The 18,480-nt window shown below is 57.4% G+C and overlaps 1 protein-coding gene across 1 annotated transcript; it reads right to left on the bottom strand.

Moving 5' to 3' along the window:
• Window positions 1-928: 928 nt before the first annotated feature.
• KCNH4 (potassium voltage-gated channel subfamily H member 4) lies at window positions 929-18,256 on the bottom strand. The gene is made up of 17 exons (XM_045781726.2): window positions 18,181-18,256; window positions 16,063-16,296; window positions 15,598-15,744; window positions 15,344-15,471; window positions 14,289-14,532; window positions 13,796-13,953; window positions 10,715-10,922; window positions 9,480-9,674; window positions 8,872-9,071; window positions 7,029-7,278; window positions 6,198-6,442; window positions 5,519-5,557; window positions 4,975-5,327; window positions 4,584-4,690; window positions 3,876-3,949; window positions 1,918-2,624; window positions 929-1,158 (listed from the first exon to the last, which is right to left on the bottom strand). The coding sequence occupies exons 1-16, from the start codon at window positions 18,254-18,256 to the stop codon at window positions 2,229-2,231; spliced, it is 3,054 nt and encodes a 1,017-aa protein (XP_045637682.2). The 3' UTR covers window positions 929-1,158; window positions 1,918-2,228.
• Between the last annotated feature and the right edge of the window lie 224 nt (window positions 18,257-18,480).

Here is an 18,480-nt window from a genome sequence, read left to right as displayed (position 1 = left end):
TGCTTTGGCTCTCCCCCTCCATAAATACAGATTAGAACCACTTCTGTTTGCCTCCCCCACCTTGACCTCCATATGGATCAGGACTATTTCTATTTTTCTATTTTTTTCCTTCCCTCAATATGAATTAGGATCACTTCTATCTCCGCCCACCCCCATCCCCCAACACGGACTGGTGTCTCTTCTGCCTTTGTGTCCCACTCCCGGGAACACTACTCAAAACCTGTATGGAATCAAAGCTCAGGCCAGAGACGCTGTGGGCATTGTTCCTGTGACACCCACTAACACCAATCATACTTTGGAGTCTGAGCTGGAGAATCAACCTGTCTGGGACAGCGTGCCATAAAAGTGCCCACACCTAGTTCCATCTGGTCACCAGGGTGCTTCTTTCTAACGATATCTGTAACCCCCATCTCCCCACCCCTGCGCCTCTGCGGTGATCATCTGAGAAGTTAAAGCTAAGAGGGAAGAGACGCTTAGGAGAGCAAAGGAGAGAGGGCTGAGTGGAATTCCTAGCAGGTTCGTGGCTAGTGACAAGCTCTTTCCCCAGCCCCTGATGTACCTAGCCTGCAACAGGTACAGGATCATTTATACAGCATCAGTGGGGAGTCCCATGGGCTCCTTTTCCAGGGCTGGAGGTGGGCCTGGGCAGGGACTCTGTCCCTCTCACATACTGTGTCTGAATCTGTGGCTGTGATGGGTAGGGGGAGGAGGGGACATAAGGGGCCCACAGCGACTCATTAAGGTTTCTACCTCATCCCTGGGGCCTTTGGTGGCGTGAATGTGGTGCCAGGTGGATTGCTTGGCGCCTTTGCCCTTCCTAGAGACAGCAACAGGGCCCTGGGGTGTGGTGGGGAGTAACTGCCCCATAGGCTCCTCCAAAACCCTGGGGCTCTCAGACCAGCCCCCAGAAACATCCAGAGCCAACAACTACAAAAATAAAGCATTTATTTCCTATCCAAAAGTGAGCCCTGGGTGTTGGGTGGTAAGGGAGAGTTGGAAACCAGGGTGGGTTTGTGAGAAGTCAGGGCCCTGAGTGAGACCGTGTTGGATGTGGGAAGAACAGGCTTGGCTGAGGTCTGGTGCAGGGGGAGGGATAGAGAGTGCTGTGGGGACTGTTTCAAGTTGCTGGCAGCAGAAGAGACCACCTTCAGTGACAGCCTGCAGAAAGACAGAAACAGAGATGTTGACAGGCCCTGGCCCAGGGGTAGAAATAGACATTGCTGGGCCCAAAAAGCATCTGCTAGAGTAGAGGAACCTGGGAGGACACTTTAAGGCAGGAATTACAAACCCAAATACCTACAGAGACCAAAGAATTCAAATGAGGGAAGCTAGCCAGGTGTCAGGAGATGATCTCAAGAGGACAGTGGCCACTCAACACAAGTTGATTATTGCCAGGTGGAATGTTGGCCCAGGATTTGCCAGAACTCCCCACATTCTTTTAGAGAAATTGGAATATCTGGATATTTATGTGAACTCTCCTGATTTTTAGTGCTGGCAACTCATTCATATTTTGGAAAAAAAAAAAAAAGCCATGGGAACTGAAGACTACATATCCGGGGGTCATCGTTTGTTTCCTGTGTGGGCTGATGAATGAGGTGAGCCCCTTCAGCCTGGGCTGGTAGTGGGAGGTCTAAGGAGTCTCGGGTTGCTCGGATGCCAGCCATCTCAAACCTATCCCTCTCAAGGTGACACTGCTTCCAAGGTCTCTAGCAGGGCCCAGGGGACGGTGGGGGGTGGGGGTGGGGGCAGAGCTGGGACAGAAGGCCTCACAATATCACGAAGCTATCTCTGCAGTGGAATCTGCAATCTGTCCCTCTTGCCTTCGACACCAAGATCCTGCCTGCTCTTGCCTCAGCTTTTAGTTCCTGTGCTGGATTTGGGACCCTCCCTGAGCCCCCGATGTTCCCCCATACCTACCTGCCTCCGGGTCCTGGGGAGAAAGCAGGACATGTCATCTGCCCGGCCGAATCGGCACTGCATTCCGTCTCATGCCTCTTGGGTTCCACAGCCTCACGTGGCTCCCCTCACAGAGGGGAAGGACAGGGGAAGGTTTGGAAAAGGGAACAGGGTCAGAAATGACCAGGCTTTGTAAAAAAGTCCAGAGAATGCAGAGCCAACCAGACCAGCTGGTGGCTGCTGACCCAAGGCAGGAGGCCAAGGGGCCCAGCCCCTCCCTGGAGGGCAGGCAGCAGGGCCCACCCCAGACAGGCCTGGGCCCAGGGCCTGGGTCAGTGGAACGTGTCTGGCCTGGACCGAAAGCTCTGCCGCACGAGGCTTGGGGTCGGAGGTGAGGCCTCTGGCAATGGGGAGGGTCCCAGAGACTCAGGCTCTGAGGGGTAGGGGGACAGCGCGGGGGGTCTCAGGTTGGGGGGGGTGGCCCCCATCTCTGCTGTCCCCACACTGGCTGGGCAGTGGACCTCAGCGAGAGTAGTATCCTGGAGGCTAGGCGGTGGTCCAGATAGATAGGGAGAAATGCGCGGAGGCCTCAGCTGGGGACCAGGAAGGTCTGGGGGCCGAGCCGAGGCTACTGAGTGGCCCGGAGGACCCAGCCTGGCCTGTAGCAGGCCCATGATGTGTCGAAGCTCCCGGCTCAGCTGAGACACTTCCTGGTTGAGTCGGGAGATCTGTTGAAAACATAACAAATGGTTCCCCAGGTGCCACAGCAACCACGGCTCTCCTACGTGCACACACACCCCCACCCCCAGTTTACAAAACTCTCTCCCAGCCACTGCTATTCACCGCCATCCCCAGAAAAAGGCAGGGCAGGGGTTATCTTTGTCAAGATGTAAACACTCAGCCTCTTTCCAAAAAGGATTTGGGACATCGGCTATTGCTACACACCCCCCTCCCCTGCCTCACTTTTACAAGAGACAGAAAAATGGGCCTTGAAGAGGCCACAAAGCTGGAGGTGACAGACACAGGCTTAGTCTCAGGTGATCCCAGCACACACACTCAAGTGTGTCTATTCAGGGCTTTGCAAATTTCAGGGAGTAAAAATCAACTGAGAAACTTGTCGAAATGCAGATTCCTGGGCCCCACCCCAGACATTCCAAATTGGGTGAGGCTCAGGAATCTGCATCTTAACGGTGCCCACAGACACTCTTGTGTGAGAACCACCAGCCTAGAACTGTGACCCAGGCAGGACTGGCCCTCCATCTGGCTGAACCGGGGCCTGGTCCCGCCCCCAGCCCCAGGTCCCCGCCCAGCCCAGCGGCTGTCCTCCTGGGATGCCTCTGATGTTTATCAGAACCCAGGGAAGGTCCACTCCCAAAGGGTTGGGCCTGGCAGTGCCCTGGTGACAGCTCAGAGATCCCCAGGGAGGAGGCAGAGAGAGGCAGAGTCTTGCCATACAAGATCTGGGCTCTTCCTGACCAGGGTTCAGACATCAGGATCCAGCTCTCCCAGGGCTGAAGGCCTCTCCGCCTCCCTGTCCTCTGCCCCCTACGTTTGCTGAGCGTCCACTTCCCAGGGCTGGAGTGAGGAGAAGGACTTGGTAGGGGGCAGGTCCCTAAAGGAGAGAACCCCACGGTGGTGGAGGGAGGAGAGGCTTTCTTTACAGGCAGGAGGACCTGAAGCAGCTGGGAAGGAGCAGAAGCAGCAGTCACTGAGTGCTTACAGCGGGCCAAGGACTGGCCAGGCATGGGCGCGCTCTTATCTCATCCTTCACAACTCCGGCAAAAACATACTCTTTTCCCCATTTTTAGACAAGGAAATGGAAGTTCAGGGTCATTGTGGGACCTGCCTAAGGTCACCCAGCTAGTGTGAGTATGTGAACTCAGGACTCTGGCTCTAAATCCTGAAATGCTCTTCTATGAGGCACATCTCCCAAGATGCTCTTTTCCAAGGTCGGAGGGGAAGAGCCAGCCCCAACCTACCTCCTGGTTGAGCCTGCAGACCTTCTCCTTCATCTCTTCAGCCTCAGTGGCCAGTTCCTGGCTGGGCCTGGTCCCTGCCGGCAGAATGGGGTGAAGGGATGCAGGGTGAGTGCGAGAGCATGAGTCTGCAGCCTGGGCTGGGTCCCCTCCTGTTGCTGGGCAGGCAGAGAACAAGGGGATAGGGAGCTCTGGGCTCAGGATGATGGGAAACCCAGACTCTTCGGGATGGTTTCCAGGCCCTATAACTTCCCCAGCCCCTTCCTCCCACCCCTGTCTCAGCTCTATACACAGAAGCTTCTCTTTAGCACCTAAACACAGTATGCTCTTCTCTCCTGCCTTTATGCCTTCCAGCAACTCCTTGCTCCGCCTCTCAAACTCCTACCCAACCTTTAAGACCCCCCACAAGCATCCCCTTCTCTAAGAAGGAGAGTTAGGGGTGCCCTCTTCTCCTATCTCGAGACTTGTTCTTGTCTCAGTTATGGTACTTAACACCCTGTTCTGGAGTCATTTATCCGAGGACACCGCTGTGTCCCGCGCTGGATTGGGAGCTCGCTAAGGATGGAGGCCAGGTCTCATTTATCTGCATACGCCCAGCACAGAGCCCAGCGCATGGTCAGCCCTTACGACACGTGGAATAGGTGGATGAAGGGACGGGTGGATGGCGGGTGAAAAGGTGACTGAGAGGTGAAGCCTGCGGCTGGCCCTTACCTGCAGGAGGGGCCTGTGAGCAGGGCCGAGGGTGCTCAGGTCTCCTGCTGAACCGGAACGTAGGGGCCTCCGCTGTGCTTCCTGAATCCTCAATGCCATCCACTATCCTGGGATGGGGGCAGCGGTCATCAGTCCCATGGGGAGAGGGCAAGGGCCAGAGCAGAGCAGGCAGAGGGTAACTGGGGACAGCAGTGCCAAGGAGCTGGGGAGGAGCAGTGGTCAAAGGGGGTGGGGTTGCAAGTGTGGTGGATCAGGAAGGGCGGATGGGCAGATGGGGCAGAGACAGGATGAGCACTGGACGAGCACTGGTTGGAATGCTGGGGACAGAGCCCAGAGAAGGTTCTGGAAGCCAGCAGGGGTATGGGGAAGGCAGGGGAGGCTGGCGTCTCACCGGGGACTGAGGTCCGGAGGTCCAAAGGTTCCCAGTGGGGGAATGAGAAGCTGGGGGAGCTTCCAGGCAGCAGAGGCCCTTGGGGGGCCATGAGGGGAGGGGCTGTGGCCCCGGCCAGCCAAGGCAGGAGAAGGGGTTGGGGACAGGGAAGGGGAGGAGACAAGGGCTGAGAATGGGGGCAGCTCCTCGCCCAAGAGGCTGACCAGGGAGCCCCGGGGTCGTGCTGGGCTGAGGTTGGGCAGCAGGAGGGGCCGGCGGGGCCTAGAACCACCCCCAGACTCCACCCCAGTCTCAGCCTCCGTGATGGATGGCAGGGTCTTGTCTGAGGAGGAGCCAAGGCTTTCCGAGCGGGGCTGTGGGCAGAGGGCAGCTGATGTCAGGACAGTGAACAATAGGCCCCTTCATTAAACAACGGCCTTCACTGGCATTTGCTGCTCCCCCTCCCCCTCCCTTCTCCCTGCAGCAAAGGAGCCAAGGAAAGGTGCCCCCAGCTCCCAGACTCTCCCCCATGCAACGTCATCCCTACCCAGGAAGGTGGTGTTACCTGGGAGAGGCGAGGAGACCGGGAAAAGCGGCTGAGGCCCTGCAGGGACACAGGGGGGTTCAAGCTGACTCACACCTCCCCCCTCCCCTGCTGCAGCTCTTCCTAGTCCCACCCATCAGTGCTGTGGGCTCTGAGAATGTGGGGCCTTTCTGTGCAATGGAGTCAGAGATACTTCCAACTCCAACTCAGAGACGTCTGAGTGGTAAAGTCCATCTGAAAAGCAGTGAAAGACAAAGGCCCAGAGCCTAAGCCAAAACGGGCTCAGGACACATTTGGTGAGTGCGGAAGAGGAAACCCAGGGGATGATGCCCCAGTTCAGAGAGGGATTTGACAGAGGAGGAGCCCACGGTGGGGGGGAGGGGGGACTGTGTCCAAAGTGAGGGCCCTCTGAGGAGTCTGGAGTGAGGCTGAGGGGTGGCCAACAGAAGATGATGGGTCAGAGGAGTTGGAAGTAGAAGTGGTGAGAGATGGTCCATGGGGTTGGGTGATGGCCAATGGAGAAGGGTCAGGTGGGGGTGGAAGATGTTAAGCATGGAAGGGACAATGGAAGGGGTGCCTGGGATTGAGAAACGATTTTCTCAGGGGGGGAGGAGATGTGTGAGGCTTTCTTGGGCTGGGGGAGGTCTGCTCTGAAGGAGGGGACCTCAGAGGAGATAGAGGCCATAGGGGGTCTACATACATTGGTGTCAGAGCCCTGGCGCAGGTTGAAGGTGAGGTCCCGGGGCAGGCCAGCCCGGAAGGCAGCCCCGTACTCAGGATAGAGCCTCAGGACCTCAGCCAGCCCTCGGCTGCTCAGCTGCTGCAGGCCACAGTAGGTCAGTGCCTTCACGTCAGCGCTGGTCTTCAGCACGCAGCTTGGGCCTGCCCCTGACCCAGGCTCCTGCCCCGGCTCAGGGATATCTGCCCCAATCAGGTCCCCCTTCCCTGTGGGTAAGGGATGGGGACAGTCAGCTGGGGCAGAGGGACCAAGAGGATATCAGCAGGAGGTGGTCAATGGATTTGACGGATGGTCAGTGTGTTTGAAGGGTGGTCGAAGATGGATCAATCAATAGGATTGGTGGAAATAATCCATGGAGTTGGGAAAAAGTCAGTGGAGAATGACGGATGAAGTTGGGAGACAGTCAATGGGGGATGTCAGTATAATCAGTGGAGCTGGATGATTGGTGAAGAATGGCCAGAGCGGTCAGTAAAAGGGTAAAAGTCAATGGAGCTGAGGGTCAGTGGGAAGGGTCAATGGAGTTGGGAGATGGTGCAGTGGGAAAGGACCAATTGAGTTGGGGGAGAGTCACTGGGGGAGGGTTGATGGGTTGATGGCCAGTGGGATCAGGGGAGAGTCCAAAGATGTGGTTGAAAGAGGATGGCAGTAGGGTGAAGGGACCAGGAAAGAGCACTCCTCAGCAGGAATTCCACATATCCATTAGGGGTAACCCAGACCCTAGATTCCTGACCACACCCAAGGCCTCTGGGGCAAGGTTCTGGGGTAGGCGGTAGGTGGCGGTGGGATCCTCACCCAGGATGGCCAGCACCATGTTGTCTCGGAGCACCTCAAGCGAGCCGGAGCAGACGTAGTAGTGTGCCTGCAGGGCGTCCCCACGGCGCAACAGGTACTCGCCTGGAGCGCAGAACGAGGTCTTGATGTGCAGGGAGAGGGCCCGCAGGCAGCCCCTGCTTGCCGCTCCAAACAGCGGCAGCTGCAGGATCTCCCGATTCAAGTGCATAGCGATGTCAGCTCTCAGCTCGTCTGGGAAGTCACGCAGTAACTGCATAAGGGGCATAGGTCATTCTGGCCATCCCCCTACAGCTGCTACTTGAGATCTACAAATGTGCTGAGCTGTCTCCAAGGGGAGAGCTCCAACTTGCCCTTTGCTTCGAAGTGACCCATTTCTGACCTTCAGGAAGACCTGTGTGTGTCAAACCTCATTTTTGCTTGTGTGTGGACCTCCTAACCCAAGTTCTGGAGCAGAGACTAAGTCTCTTCCTGTCTGTCCACTGCCCATGACTACATGCAGTGGTCACTCACATGTCCTGGTTGCTCAACCCCATACAAGGACCAGCCCTGGTGGGTCAGCCTTTCAACCAGGAGTCAGGAAACTAGGTCAGCTCTGCCCCTAAATCCCTGTGGATGTGGGGCAATCCATTTGCTCTCTCTGGGCTTCCGTATCCTCATCTGTAAAGATGCAGGGTTACAGTAGACCTTGAACATTACCAATGGCCTTCAAGGAACCAAACTTTATGTTCACAGATCCATCCTCATCTTATGGAGCCCCTAGGCCACTTCGGCTTGCTGACCTCTCCCTCTTGTCCCCATTTCCTCCCCAGGCTCCTCTTCTAACTTCCCGCACTCTTCCTGCATCGTGACAACCAGCTCCATGACTTCTCTACTCCCGCGTATGGGTCTAGACCTGTATTTTCATCTACCTGTGGAGCAGCCCCCACCTGGATCTCCCAGAAGCCCCACACCTTCATCCTGGCCTAATTCTGGACTTTCATTTTCACCCCTAAGTCCAGCCTTCCTCCTGTGATGGCTCCATCACACACCTTTGCCCAAACAGGAACCTGGGACTCATTCTGAGCTCCTCTCCTGCAACCGCCTGATCATCAGGTCCCATGGCTCCTACTCTCCGAAACACCTCCTAGAGCCCCAGACCACTCACCAGCCTAAAAGTTTTGCAGGATAAAATCTAAATTCAAGGCCATCCATGAGCTGGGCTGGCCCGCCTCCCCAGCCCTGTCTCTTGCACTCCTGTCTCCCTCCTCCCTCCACAGCACTCACACACCCGGTCCTGAAGGCTCACTGAAGGACTTTCAGTTCCCCGAACTCGCCCTGCTCTTTTGCGTCAATGTTTCCGGACCTGTGTTCCTAATGCTCTTTCGGCCTGGAATGGCCTCTGGTAGCAGGCTGAGTTCCTTCTTGCCCTTGACAACGACCGCCCTTCTGTGCCACCTTCCCTGACTCCTCTACGCCCAGACACAATGTCCCCTCACTGCACCACCATCCCTCCGGCAGAGTCCTAGTCACTGCCTAATTATTTACCTGTCTGCGTCCCTCACCCCACTGGTGACTCCCTGAGGGCAAGGGTTGTGTGTCCCCATCTCTGAGCTCCCTGTGTCCAGCACAGGCGCTGGCCCAAAGCAAGCCCCCAGGAAATGCGGGCTGAGGGGAGGATGGCATTGGCTGAGGCCTGAGCTCCCTTTCAGCTCCCGTACTCTCTAGTGCAAAGGGAAAGGGAGGTGGATTCGGGTGGGTGTGTGTCCCCGCGAGCGGCCCCTCGCCTCCCGGGTCCCCGCGGGCCTCCATTCCAGACCCAGAGGGGCGGCGGCCCCTTTCCCGCTGCGGAAGCCCCGCGCACTACCTCGTTGGCGTCGATGCCGCTGTTGACGGCCCACGTGGTCTGGAAGGACTCGAGCATGCGCTGCTTGAGCGGCCGCGGCAGGCGGTGCACGCGGATGAAGTCCTTGAGGTCCTTCATGCGGCTGTGGTAGAGCGAGCGGCGCGAGTACATGCGCTGGATGATGGCCGTCACGTTCCCGAACACCACGGCGTGCATCAGCGCTGCAGCGGCGGCAGCGGGCAGCCCGTGAGGGACGGCCCCCCTCCGCCTCCTCCTGCGCCCCCGAACCCACCCTGCCTTCCACGGCTCTGGCTTCCGGGGGAAGGTGGGGCAGGAGAGCCACTGGGCTTGGGTGGGGGCAGGGAGGGGCCAGACCTGATGCTCCTCTCCTGCCCCCTCCCCCCCAACTAGGTCGTGAACTTGGGTTTCCCATCCCCTGGGCAAGAGGCTACGCCTTTTTTGTGGCATGCCCCCCAGGGCCAGCATGTAGTAGATGCTGAGGAAACGGCTATGAATGAATGCGCGACTGTCTGGCCGTGGGTGGACATCTTGCCTTCTCTGAGCCCGTTTCCCCATCTGCACGCTGGGCTTAGCAGGGCCACCCCGGGGCTTGGCAGGCCCGGCCTCACCGCCTATGAGCATGGTGCAGATGGAGAAGATCTTCTCCGCGTCGGTGTTGGCGCACACGTTGCCGAAGCCCACGCTGGTGAGGCTGCTCAGCGTGAAGTAGAGGGCAGCGATGTAGGCGCTGCGCCGCGACGGGCCGCCCGCCGAGCCATTGACGTAGGGCTCCTCCAGCCGCTTGCCCAGCTCGTGCAACCAGCCTGGGGGGTGGAGGGAGGCAAGGAGCAGCTGCCCTGACGGGTGGAGAGCTGGCTTTCCCTGAGCTGCCGGCGCTTGACCTTGGGCAACTATTTACAGAGGCGAGGGGAGGTTTGCACCCGCAGGCACAGGAAATGTGAGGAGCAGCCCGGGCCTCGGACTCCCCACAGTGAACTGGTTACAGTTGCAGTAACCAAGGCTAAGCTGCTGAGCTGCTGACTGTTTGAGGGGGGCCCTTCCAACTCTCTAATAGTTTATCGAGCACCCCGTGTACAGGGTGCTGGCACTTGACCCGCCAGACATTCTCTCTGCCCTGGTGGAACTTACAGTCTGGAGGGGAAATATACATGAAATAAATTGCAATAAATTGCAGGTGGGCAGTGAGCTACTAAAAGGGACGTATAGGGCATTCCAGGAGCCATATGGGTTAGGGAGAGCCAACCCAGTTGGGGGGGGAGGGTATGGTTCCTGAAGGGCTCCCTCAGGACAGAGCATTTTAGTGGACATTGCAAGGAATAGAATAGTCACTGAGAGGAAGAAGGGAGGGAGAGGATTCCCCAGAGGAAAACATGTTCAAGGCCGTTGTGAGAAAGCTGGATGGAGGCCAGTGTGGCTGCGGCACAGGGCGCAGGGGAGAAAGGGAAGCCAGGTGGGGAGAGAGAAGGCTGCAGGGCTATGCAGGGTGTGGACCGAATGCGGACTTGATTTGAGGGCAGTGCAGAGCCACTGAAAGGATCCAGGCAGGGTACTGCTCCCTCTGCCCCAAACACCCTCCCCACCATCAGAGTGTTTCCTGTACTGTTCTGATTGCCTGTCCCTGGTCTGGCTCCCCTGCTAGGCTGTGAGGTCAGCCCAAGGCAGACCCCCGGTCTTCAACTCAGTACTCCCACGCCTGACCGGGAAGGAGCTCAATGCACGTTTGTTGGATGGAGGGAAGCCTCTGGGGTGGTGGGTGTGGTGCTGGGGAACGCATCCGCGTGGGGGCCTGGGTGGGCAGGGCAGGCAGATGGGTGTCAGTGAAAGCCTGGGGTCGGTGGCTCACCGATGTCCCAGAGCAGCGGGTCATTGGCCTCCATCTCCCGGCGCCCGATGACGTACCAGACGCAGGCCATCCAGTGGGCGAGGAGTGCGAAGACGGACATGAGCAGCGTGAGCACCACAGCGCTGCACTGGGAGTAGCGCTCCAGCTTCTGCAACAGCCGCAGCAGCCGCAGCAGCCGCACTGTCTTCAGCAGGTGCACCAGTGAAGTCTGCGGGAGTGCGGTGGGGGAGGCTGTCAGCAGGCACACCTCCTTGGAGCCCCCACGGCCCCTCCCAGCACCTTGTCACCAGATGCCCTGGAGCCAGGGGAAGCTGGGGCAGGAAAAACGGCCCTGCTGTCCTGAGAAAGTGACCGGGGAATGCAGCGAGGAGAGAATAATACTAACACTAATAAAGGCTAACACTTACTGTATGCGTACTTGCTTGCTTATATAAGTACTTGCTATATGTGTCAGGCACTGGGCTAAGCATTTATAATCCTCATGAAAAACTCACGCTTTCAGTTCAATTATCATCATTGTTCCCGGCTTGCAGATGAGTAAACTAAGGCTTAGAGAGGCTAGTGATTTGCTCAAGGTCACACACTGGGACTTCCATCTGAGTGGCTACCCAAGTCCATTTTGTGCCGTGCTGCCTCTAGCACCGTAGGCTGGTGAAAAAGCAAGTCCTGGTCAGAGGTAGGGAATGATCTCTGGCCCCTGCTTGATGCCCCCAAAGTCCTAGGCACAATCAGCTATGGACAAGAGCTGGCTGGCGGCAATGAGAGCATCTGTGAGGGGAGCCATCCCTTGAGACACAGAAAAGCAAGGGAGAGTGGGAACAGGCAAGAGGCCTGGGGACTGGGGAAGGTTAGGAGCTGTTCCCAGAGAGCACCATGCTGGAATGTTGAGGGAAGGAGACCAGGAACTGAGGGAGTCTCAGTTTGAAGGCTTTGAGGTCTTAGCCCTTGTGGGGCTGGGTGGGGGTTGACGGAACTACCGGCACTAGTAAGCAGCCTGTAAGTGTTACTAATATTACCACTATGACTCTTTTCACTGTGGTCATTAATGCTTCAATTAGCCCTCCAAATTTTAGTGATGAGAAGGTACGCTGGGAGGGGGATGCTTGGAAGCAAGGGCTGGGGGCTCTGGGGTAGCGCCTGGGGAACTTAGTATGAAGGCCCTGCCAGAAGCCTCCAGGAGCATCCCCCATAGTCTTGGCCCTATACAGCTCCTGAGCCACCTCCTGTCCTTTTCTCTAATTTTAGGTGAAGGAGCTGGAAAGGAGGTGGCCCTGCTTCCCCCACATGGACCGTCTCCAGGGCTTAACGCCTGCCCCCAGCTCCCAGAGCTTCTGCCTCCAAACTTGAATCCTTCAGGGCTGCCTCTAGTCACCTGCCCCTGTGCCCCACTCCCTTGGGGCCCTCCTCCCCTTCTCCTTGGACCAGAATGTCCCAGGCCTGGCTCCTTCCACTCCACAGCTCTGCCAGTGCCTACTCATCCTCTATCTTTGCTCTGCCTCCCTCCAGCCCAGCACTGCTCCTCCTCATCTCCCCTTATGCCACATCATCCCCTCGGGGGCCTTGTGTTCCTGGGAAGCGAGGTGGTATGATAGAATGAGGAATAGACTAGGAGTCTGGAGACCTGGTTCCAATCTCCTGCCTGCCACTGCTAGCCGTGTGACCTGCGGCAAGACGCTTAACCTCTCTGAGCCTTTGTGTCTACCTCTGAAGAAGAGGATCTGCCTTGAGGGGTTACTGTGAGACTCCTGTGGGATGATGTGTGTGAAAGGACTTAGTAAATGAAAGGTGGTCCTGAAGGTACAGGGGAGGGAGACTGCCTGGGAGGAGGGACAGGGGCCTCTCTGCAGCTCTCCCTTTCCCCAAGAACAGCTGTCTGCCGCTGACACAGCCTGGTGGGCATGGGATGGGAGAGTGCGCTCACAAGGAGGGGTGGGTAGCTCTGCTCAGAGTGGCCAGAGCCTCAGGGCAGACATACACACATGCACGTGTGTGGGAGCGTGCACACACGTGTACGCAGCCAGGAGAAGAGGCCCACAGCCCGTTGGCGGCTAGTTAAATCCGGCTGCGTGTAGGTGGTTTCCTGCTATAGCTGAGTGTGGCAGAGAGAGGAGCGCACAGGGAAACTGCTCTCCACCTCCCCACCCAACAGCCAAGGGAGTCTGGGGACACAGGGTGGGACTCCCTCACCCTGGACTCGACAGCACCTACTATCTGCTGGCTGTGTGCAGAGCTGACCACCCAGGGCATCTCCAGGCAGTCCCTGGGGAGATGGGAGGACCCAGGTCCTGGCACTCTGCCTCCAAACCCGCCCCACAGCCTCTACCTCCTTGTCTTGGCTTACTATGCTCCCCCCAGATGCTCCCTCCCCAGCCCCTGCCAGCCAAATCCTGCTCTCTGTCTAGGGTCTACCTCTGCTCTAACTCCCTCAGGAATCCTTCCCAGACCACCTGAGCCTTCTTTTTCCAGCTGGGGTGCTTTAGCCTCCCAGGTGCTGGCTAAATTTCTGATCATCAGATCATTTTCACGCACGCCCACTTTCCTGCCTGGAACTCCGAGATCAGCTAGCTCCAGGCCCAGCTGCCAGCAATACCTGGGCCCCATGTTCATCTCCATTCACCTCTTCTGTTCCTGCTGTCCCCTCCAACAGTCCTGCCCCCTCACCAGCTTAGCTGCCTGGAGGCTGAATCCTTGTCCCTTTTCCCCACAGTGACCATGCTCCACACAGTGCTTTGCAGACAGCTAAATGCTCATCAGTTGTTTGTTAAATAAAAATGTGAAAAGTACCACTCATTTGGCATCAGACCAACGCCGCCTTGGTAGCCCTAGTTAGCTTTTCATTTGTCTCAGCTTCCCTCAGTGACTGTGAGCCGAGCTCCCCAAGAGCACAGACCCTCCCAGCTCCTCTGAGCAGCTAGCATGGGGCTCTGCCCACAGCAGGTGCCTGACAACTACTTGCGGATGGATGGATGGATGGATGGATGGATGGCAAGGGCTGAGTCTGGGTTGGGCTCGGTCCCTTCATGGGAGAGGCTGTGCTGAATTTGGGAGGCTGGGCTGCAGGGTGGGACAGGGGTCACTCACCACGGTGATGTTGAAGACATAAAGCAGGTCAAACGGCAGAGCAGCAATAAGGTCAACAAAGAACCAGGTGGCCAGGTAGTGAAGGCCAATGGAACGAGGAGCAGAGACCACCTGGCCGGACTGGGACACATAGGTGGTGCGGAAGTTCAGGATGATATCTGGGGGTGCAAGAAGCTGTTACTAGGGGGCTTTGGCCTAGAAACTCAGGTTAAGGGGCCAAGGAACTGAGTAAGCTGGGAACAAGTCTGAGACCCGGAAGGAAGTTGGAGGTAGGAATGAGGAAGACAGGTTGGACTTCTGGCTGCTCTTTAGGGAGCAGTGGTCTAAAGGCTAAAGGGGTCAGGGCTCAGGGCACATGGACCATTAGGACTTAAAGACCCAGAAATGGTTGGGCTCTGAATGTCTGGGTCCTGCAGGCTCAGGTTGGAGTGAAGCTTGGATGAGTGGGTCCCCCCAGCCCACCCGCCAGAGTATGTGGGGCAGAGGGTCTGACCCAGGATGAAGAGCATCTCCACGGCGATGTCGCTGACAAGGGTGTGTCGGGAAGTGATGGGGGTGTCGTCATCGCCCAGGAAGCAGACATTGTAGGGGACGGTGACCGCAACGTAGAAAGTGGCAAGGAGGATGAGGCCGTCCCACACGGCCTTGGGGACGCTGTAGTGGAGGAGGAGGCAGCGGGACCCCCCCACGGAGGCCACCTTGTACTCGGGGACTGATGGCTTTGGCTCAAACACGTTCTAGGGGGAGAGGGGTGGCGGTTGGGGACATTTAAGGGAAAGGGGAGCCAAAGCTTAGGGAAGGGAGAGGCAGGGGAGGGGGAAGGGGGGAGTGGCGCTGCAGGCATGACCAAGAGAGGAGATAGAAGGTGCGAGAGGGGTTCAGGGGCTGGTGCCTGACATTTCCTTTCTCTGCCAATCTACTGCTCAGGCCCCCTTTTGATCAATCATGTTTTGTGGGGGGTATTTATAAGGCTTGACCTTCACCCTGCTTGAGAAGGTTATCACAAATCAGGCACATGCCTTAGACCCCCCCCCCAGGGGTCACCAACTTCTCCCTCAAGTTTCACTTGGAATCTGGGGTCCCTGTGGGGGATGAGGATATCCCTGAGATGAGGAGGCTGGCACAGCACACCCCATTCTCTGTAGTCCCCACAAACTACACAGAGGGTTGGAGAATTGATCCCATGGCTTTTTCAGGGTCCTAGGGCTAGATACCAGGACCCCAATGGGGTCTTTCTCCCTAGAACCACAGTTTGTGATTTCACCCCCCCCCATGAGGTAACGCTATCATTCAGAGGTGGGTGATGTAATTGCTGCTAGATCCTGCCCTTATGACATTGTCAGAGTAAAGTAATGTCAATCTAAGGAAGCAAGGGAGATGGGGTTGGAAAAAGATGTGAGGGCACATGGGACACAGCAGAGAGTCGTACATTAGAAATGGGTGGAGGGAGGAATAAGCCACTGGAGGGAGATCAGACAGACAGGGAGACATGAGCAAGGGTGCCTCAGAATCACAGCTGAGAGATGTTGGGGCAGAGATAGGACTCACATTATTGGTTTTCATGCCTCCCTGGCGCCGGCGGCCAAAGTGGCCAGTCAGCCGGTGTAGGACCGTACGGCTCTGCCTCCTGGCAGATCGAAGTCTCGAGCCGGCTCCCCTCCTGCCAAGGGAGTTTTCTGTTGGGAAGAAGGGTGCAGAGATAAGTAGGGGCACACCCCATGAGGCCAGGTAGGAAGACGTCTTGTGTGACCTTCAGCAAGGACCTCTGACCATTCACGCCTCCTTCCCAGACCTGCAGTTACCATGATTACTGTCCCCATGGCCTCCTGGGGAGCCAAGTCCTGGGCCTCCACTCTGAGTGATGTCTTTGAAGGAAAAGAGGAAAAGCACGACTTCTCCCATCTCATTCTTGATGGGCATCATGTCCAAGAGGCACCAAAAGGCCGAGCCTGCAGATGTGGAAAAATGGAAGTTGAGGGTGAGCATCCCCTGGTACCCCTTCCCCCTGAATCACCCAAGGTTCCTGGGCATGGTCAAAGGGCTTGGCAAAGGTTTAGAGATGGAAAGAATGCCAGAGATCATGTCAGCTGATTCCTTCCCTTCCTGATGGGAGAAGCAAGGCCTAGAGAGGGTCAGGGATGCACTCAATGTCACATAGTCAGCTTGTGGTAGCGTGGGACCAGCACCCAAGCTTCCACCGTGCCAAGTGGACCCTGTGTATGGCCCAGGATCTGCGCAGAGATGCAGGGCGGGCCAAGCCCCCTTACCATCCTTTCGGTAGAAGCAGATTTCAGCCCGGTGCTCCTGATGGCCCTCCAAGGCCTTGTGCAGCCTCTGCAGGGCTGGCTCACTGGTCTCTGGACCGTAGAGGAAACGGCAGCTGCAGGTTTTCTGCATGACCTCAGTGCGGCCGTAGCCCGTGAGTTCACAGAATCCGTCAGAGCAATAGACAATGGGAAAGCCCCGTGGGCCCTGTGCGTTGGCCAGCAGGAAGTTGCTGTCTGTGGGAAGAAGAGGTCAAGGTTAGGTCAAGGCCAGGAGGGGAGCTTAGCTTCAAGGTGGGCAGTACCTCCCCCAAGCTGTGGTCAGAGGTCACAGAGCCAGAAGGTTCCCAGGCTTCCATGTGATTCCTGGATTCCCTTTGGGATATTCTGTAATGAGAGTAAGAAGAGATAGAGCAAAAGGACAAGGACTTAAGGATGGCCTGGAACCAGGACAAGGACCACTGGTTGGCTGAAAAAGGTCATGCGGTCCTTCCCCCTGCCTTCAAGCTGGTAAGCTATTATAGGGGAGCTACAGTAGTAAGGTCATGGGCTGCAGCACAACACCTCGCCACTTTCCAACTGTAGCCTTGGACAATGGTTAATGAACTCTTCTGTGCCTCTGCTTTCTTATCTGCAAAGTGGGGCATAATATATCTTCCTCACATGGCTGTTGTGGAAGTTACAAGAGTTACCTGGGGAGAACAAATCCTGGCACATACTAAGTGCTACACTGAGAAAGTAAAACGATACCCCCACATTCCCACAGCTTTCAAAACACATGCACGACCGCTATCCTGTCCTTCTATTAGAGAGTAGACAGGGCAGAGATTCTGGTGATATCACACCCATTTTATTGATAGGAAATCAGAAGACGGAGATTATCCAAACTCACAAATCTCTTCTGTTGGGGGAAGGAGACAGTGATGAGCAGTGTCCTCATTCTCTGCCTTCCAAGAAAGGTCCTCTTTTTTAACATATCTTTAGGTAATTTCAGGGGGTCTGTCCCAGTGCTAAAGTCTGACAGCATATTGGGCAAGGAAGATTTTAGTCCAGCAATCCCAGGAGCAGAACCTGAGCTGGCTTCCTCTGGCTCCAATGGGCAAAAGCCACAGGGGGCTCTGTGGGCCATCCAGGGGCAGAGTCTCAGCTGGGGGAAGGGGCCTGAGACACCACCAGTGCAGGGTGCTAAGAGGGTTGAATGTGTGGGGGTGGAGAGGCTGATGGGGACTGAAGGTGCCTGGGAGGCTCTGGGCCCTGGGCAGCAGCCTCCTTCTTCCATCCCAGGGCCCGTTGCCCCGGTGATGGGAGCTATGGAAACAAGGGAGGTGTCTGTGGGGGGAGAGTGGGGAGGCGGCTAGGGCCCCGGCGGCTCGGTTTCCGCCCGCGGGTATCGCTCCCCCCACTTTCCAGATACTGGCCAGAGAGCCCGAAGGGGGCAGGGGGAGATCTCTCTTCTCCAAAGTAGGGAAAGGGAAAGGCGGGAGAAGAGGCTGGGAAGGAGGAATGTGGCTGTCCAAGGTGCTGAACCTGGAATCCAAACTGGGGGTGGGCGCGCAGAGAGTTCCTTCCGTCACACGGACCACCCTCCTCCGCCTGCCTCACCTCCCTCAGACACAGACGCGCCAAGATTTGGGGGCGCGTGACCTTAATCCAAGCTAGGTGCTGCTGAAGTCTGATCTTTTTCTCTTTCTTTCTTCTTCTTTCTTTTTTCTTTTTTTTTCCCCTGGAGGAGGGAGATGCTGGAGCCTTCTGGAAGTAGACTCCAGAGCGCCTGACCACTTCGTCCCACCTCTGCGTCTCGGATACCCCCACGCACGCCCCCAGCAGAGCTCTGCCTGGGAGCCGGCGGCTGCCAAGGCCTCTCCTCCGTTTTGCGGCACAAAAAGCCTTTCCTGACTCCAGTCACACCCCCAACCTTGGCCCCCCGCACTCTTGGCCCTTTCCCCGCCTCCCTTCGCACTGCACTCCCAGTCCTGTTTCTTTCCCGCGGCTTCGGGAGTTCCTAGACCGTCAACTCCACTCTCGTTGCCTCGGGTCTCACCACATCCAGTAGACCCGCGCCGGCGCCGAAGCTGACTTGGCCCCAGCTCGAACACCCAGCCCCAGCCTCGCCCCACTCACGCGTGCCGTCGAAGCGGGTGGCGATGGTGTCCAGAAAGGTGTTTTGCGGGGCCAGCAACCCCTTCATGACCGGCATGGCCTCGGGGCTGGGGTTCGAGGCGCGGCCCTGGGGGGCGTTCAGCGCGGCGGGGAGGGAGGGGGAGCGCTGCCGGCGGGGCCGGGGCGCCCCATGCGCCCGCCTGCCTCCTCCCCTCCTCTCGGCGCCGCCGCCACCGCCGCCGCTGCCTCTCTGCTCTGAACCCCGCAGCTCTCGGCTCAGCTTGGCGCCGCCTCGGTCCCCCCACCTCCCCACGGGCCAAG

Source organism: Ursus americanus, chromosome 23 (assembly GCF_024610735.1).
Source record: "Ursus americanus isolate L20-20 chromosome 23, mUrsAme1.1.p, whole genome shotgun sequence".
Classification (NCBI taxonomy): Eukaryota; Metazoa; Chordata; class Mammalia; order Carnivora; family Ursidae; genus Ursus; species Ursus americanus.
The sequence above is the reverse complement of the archived record's forward strand: the minus strand, read 5'-3'. Positions and strand labels throughout refer to the sequence as shown.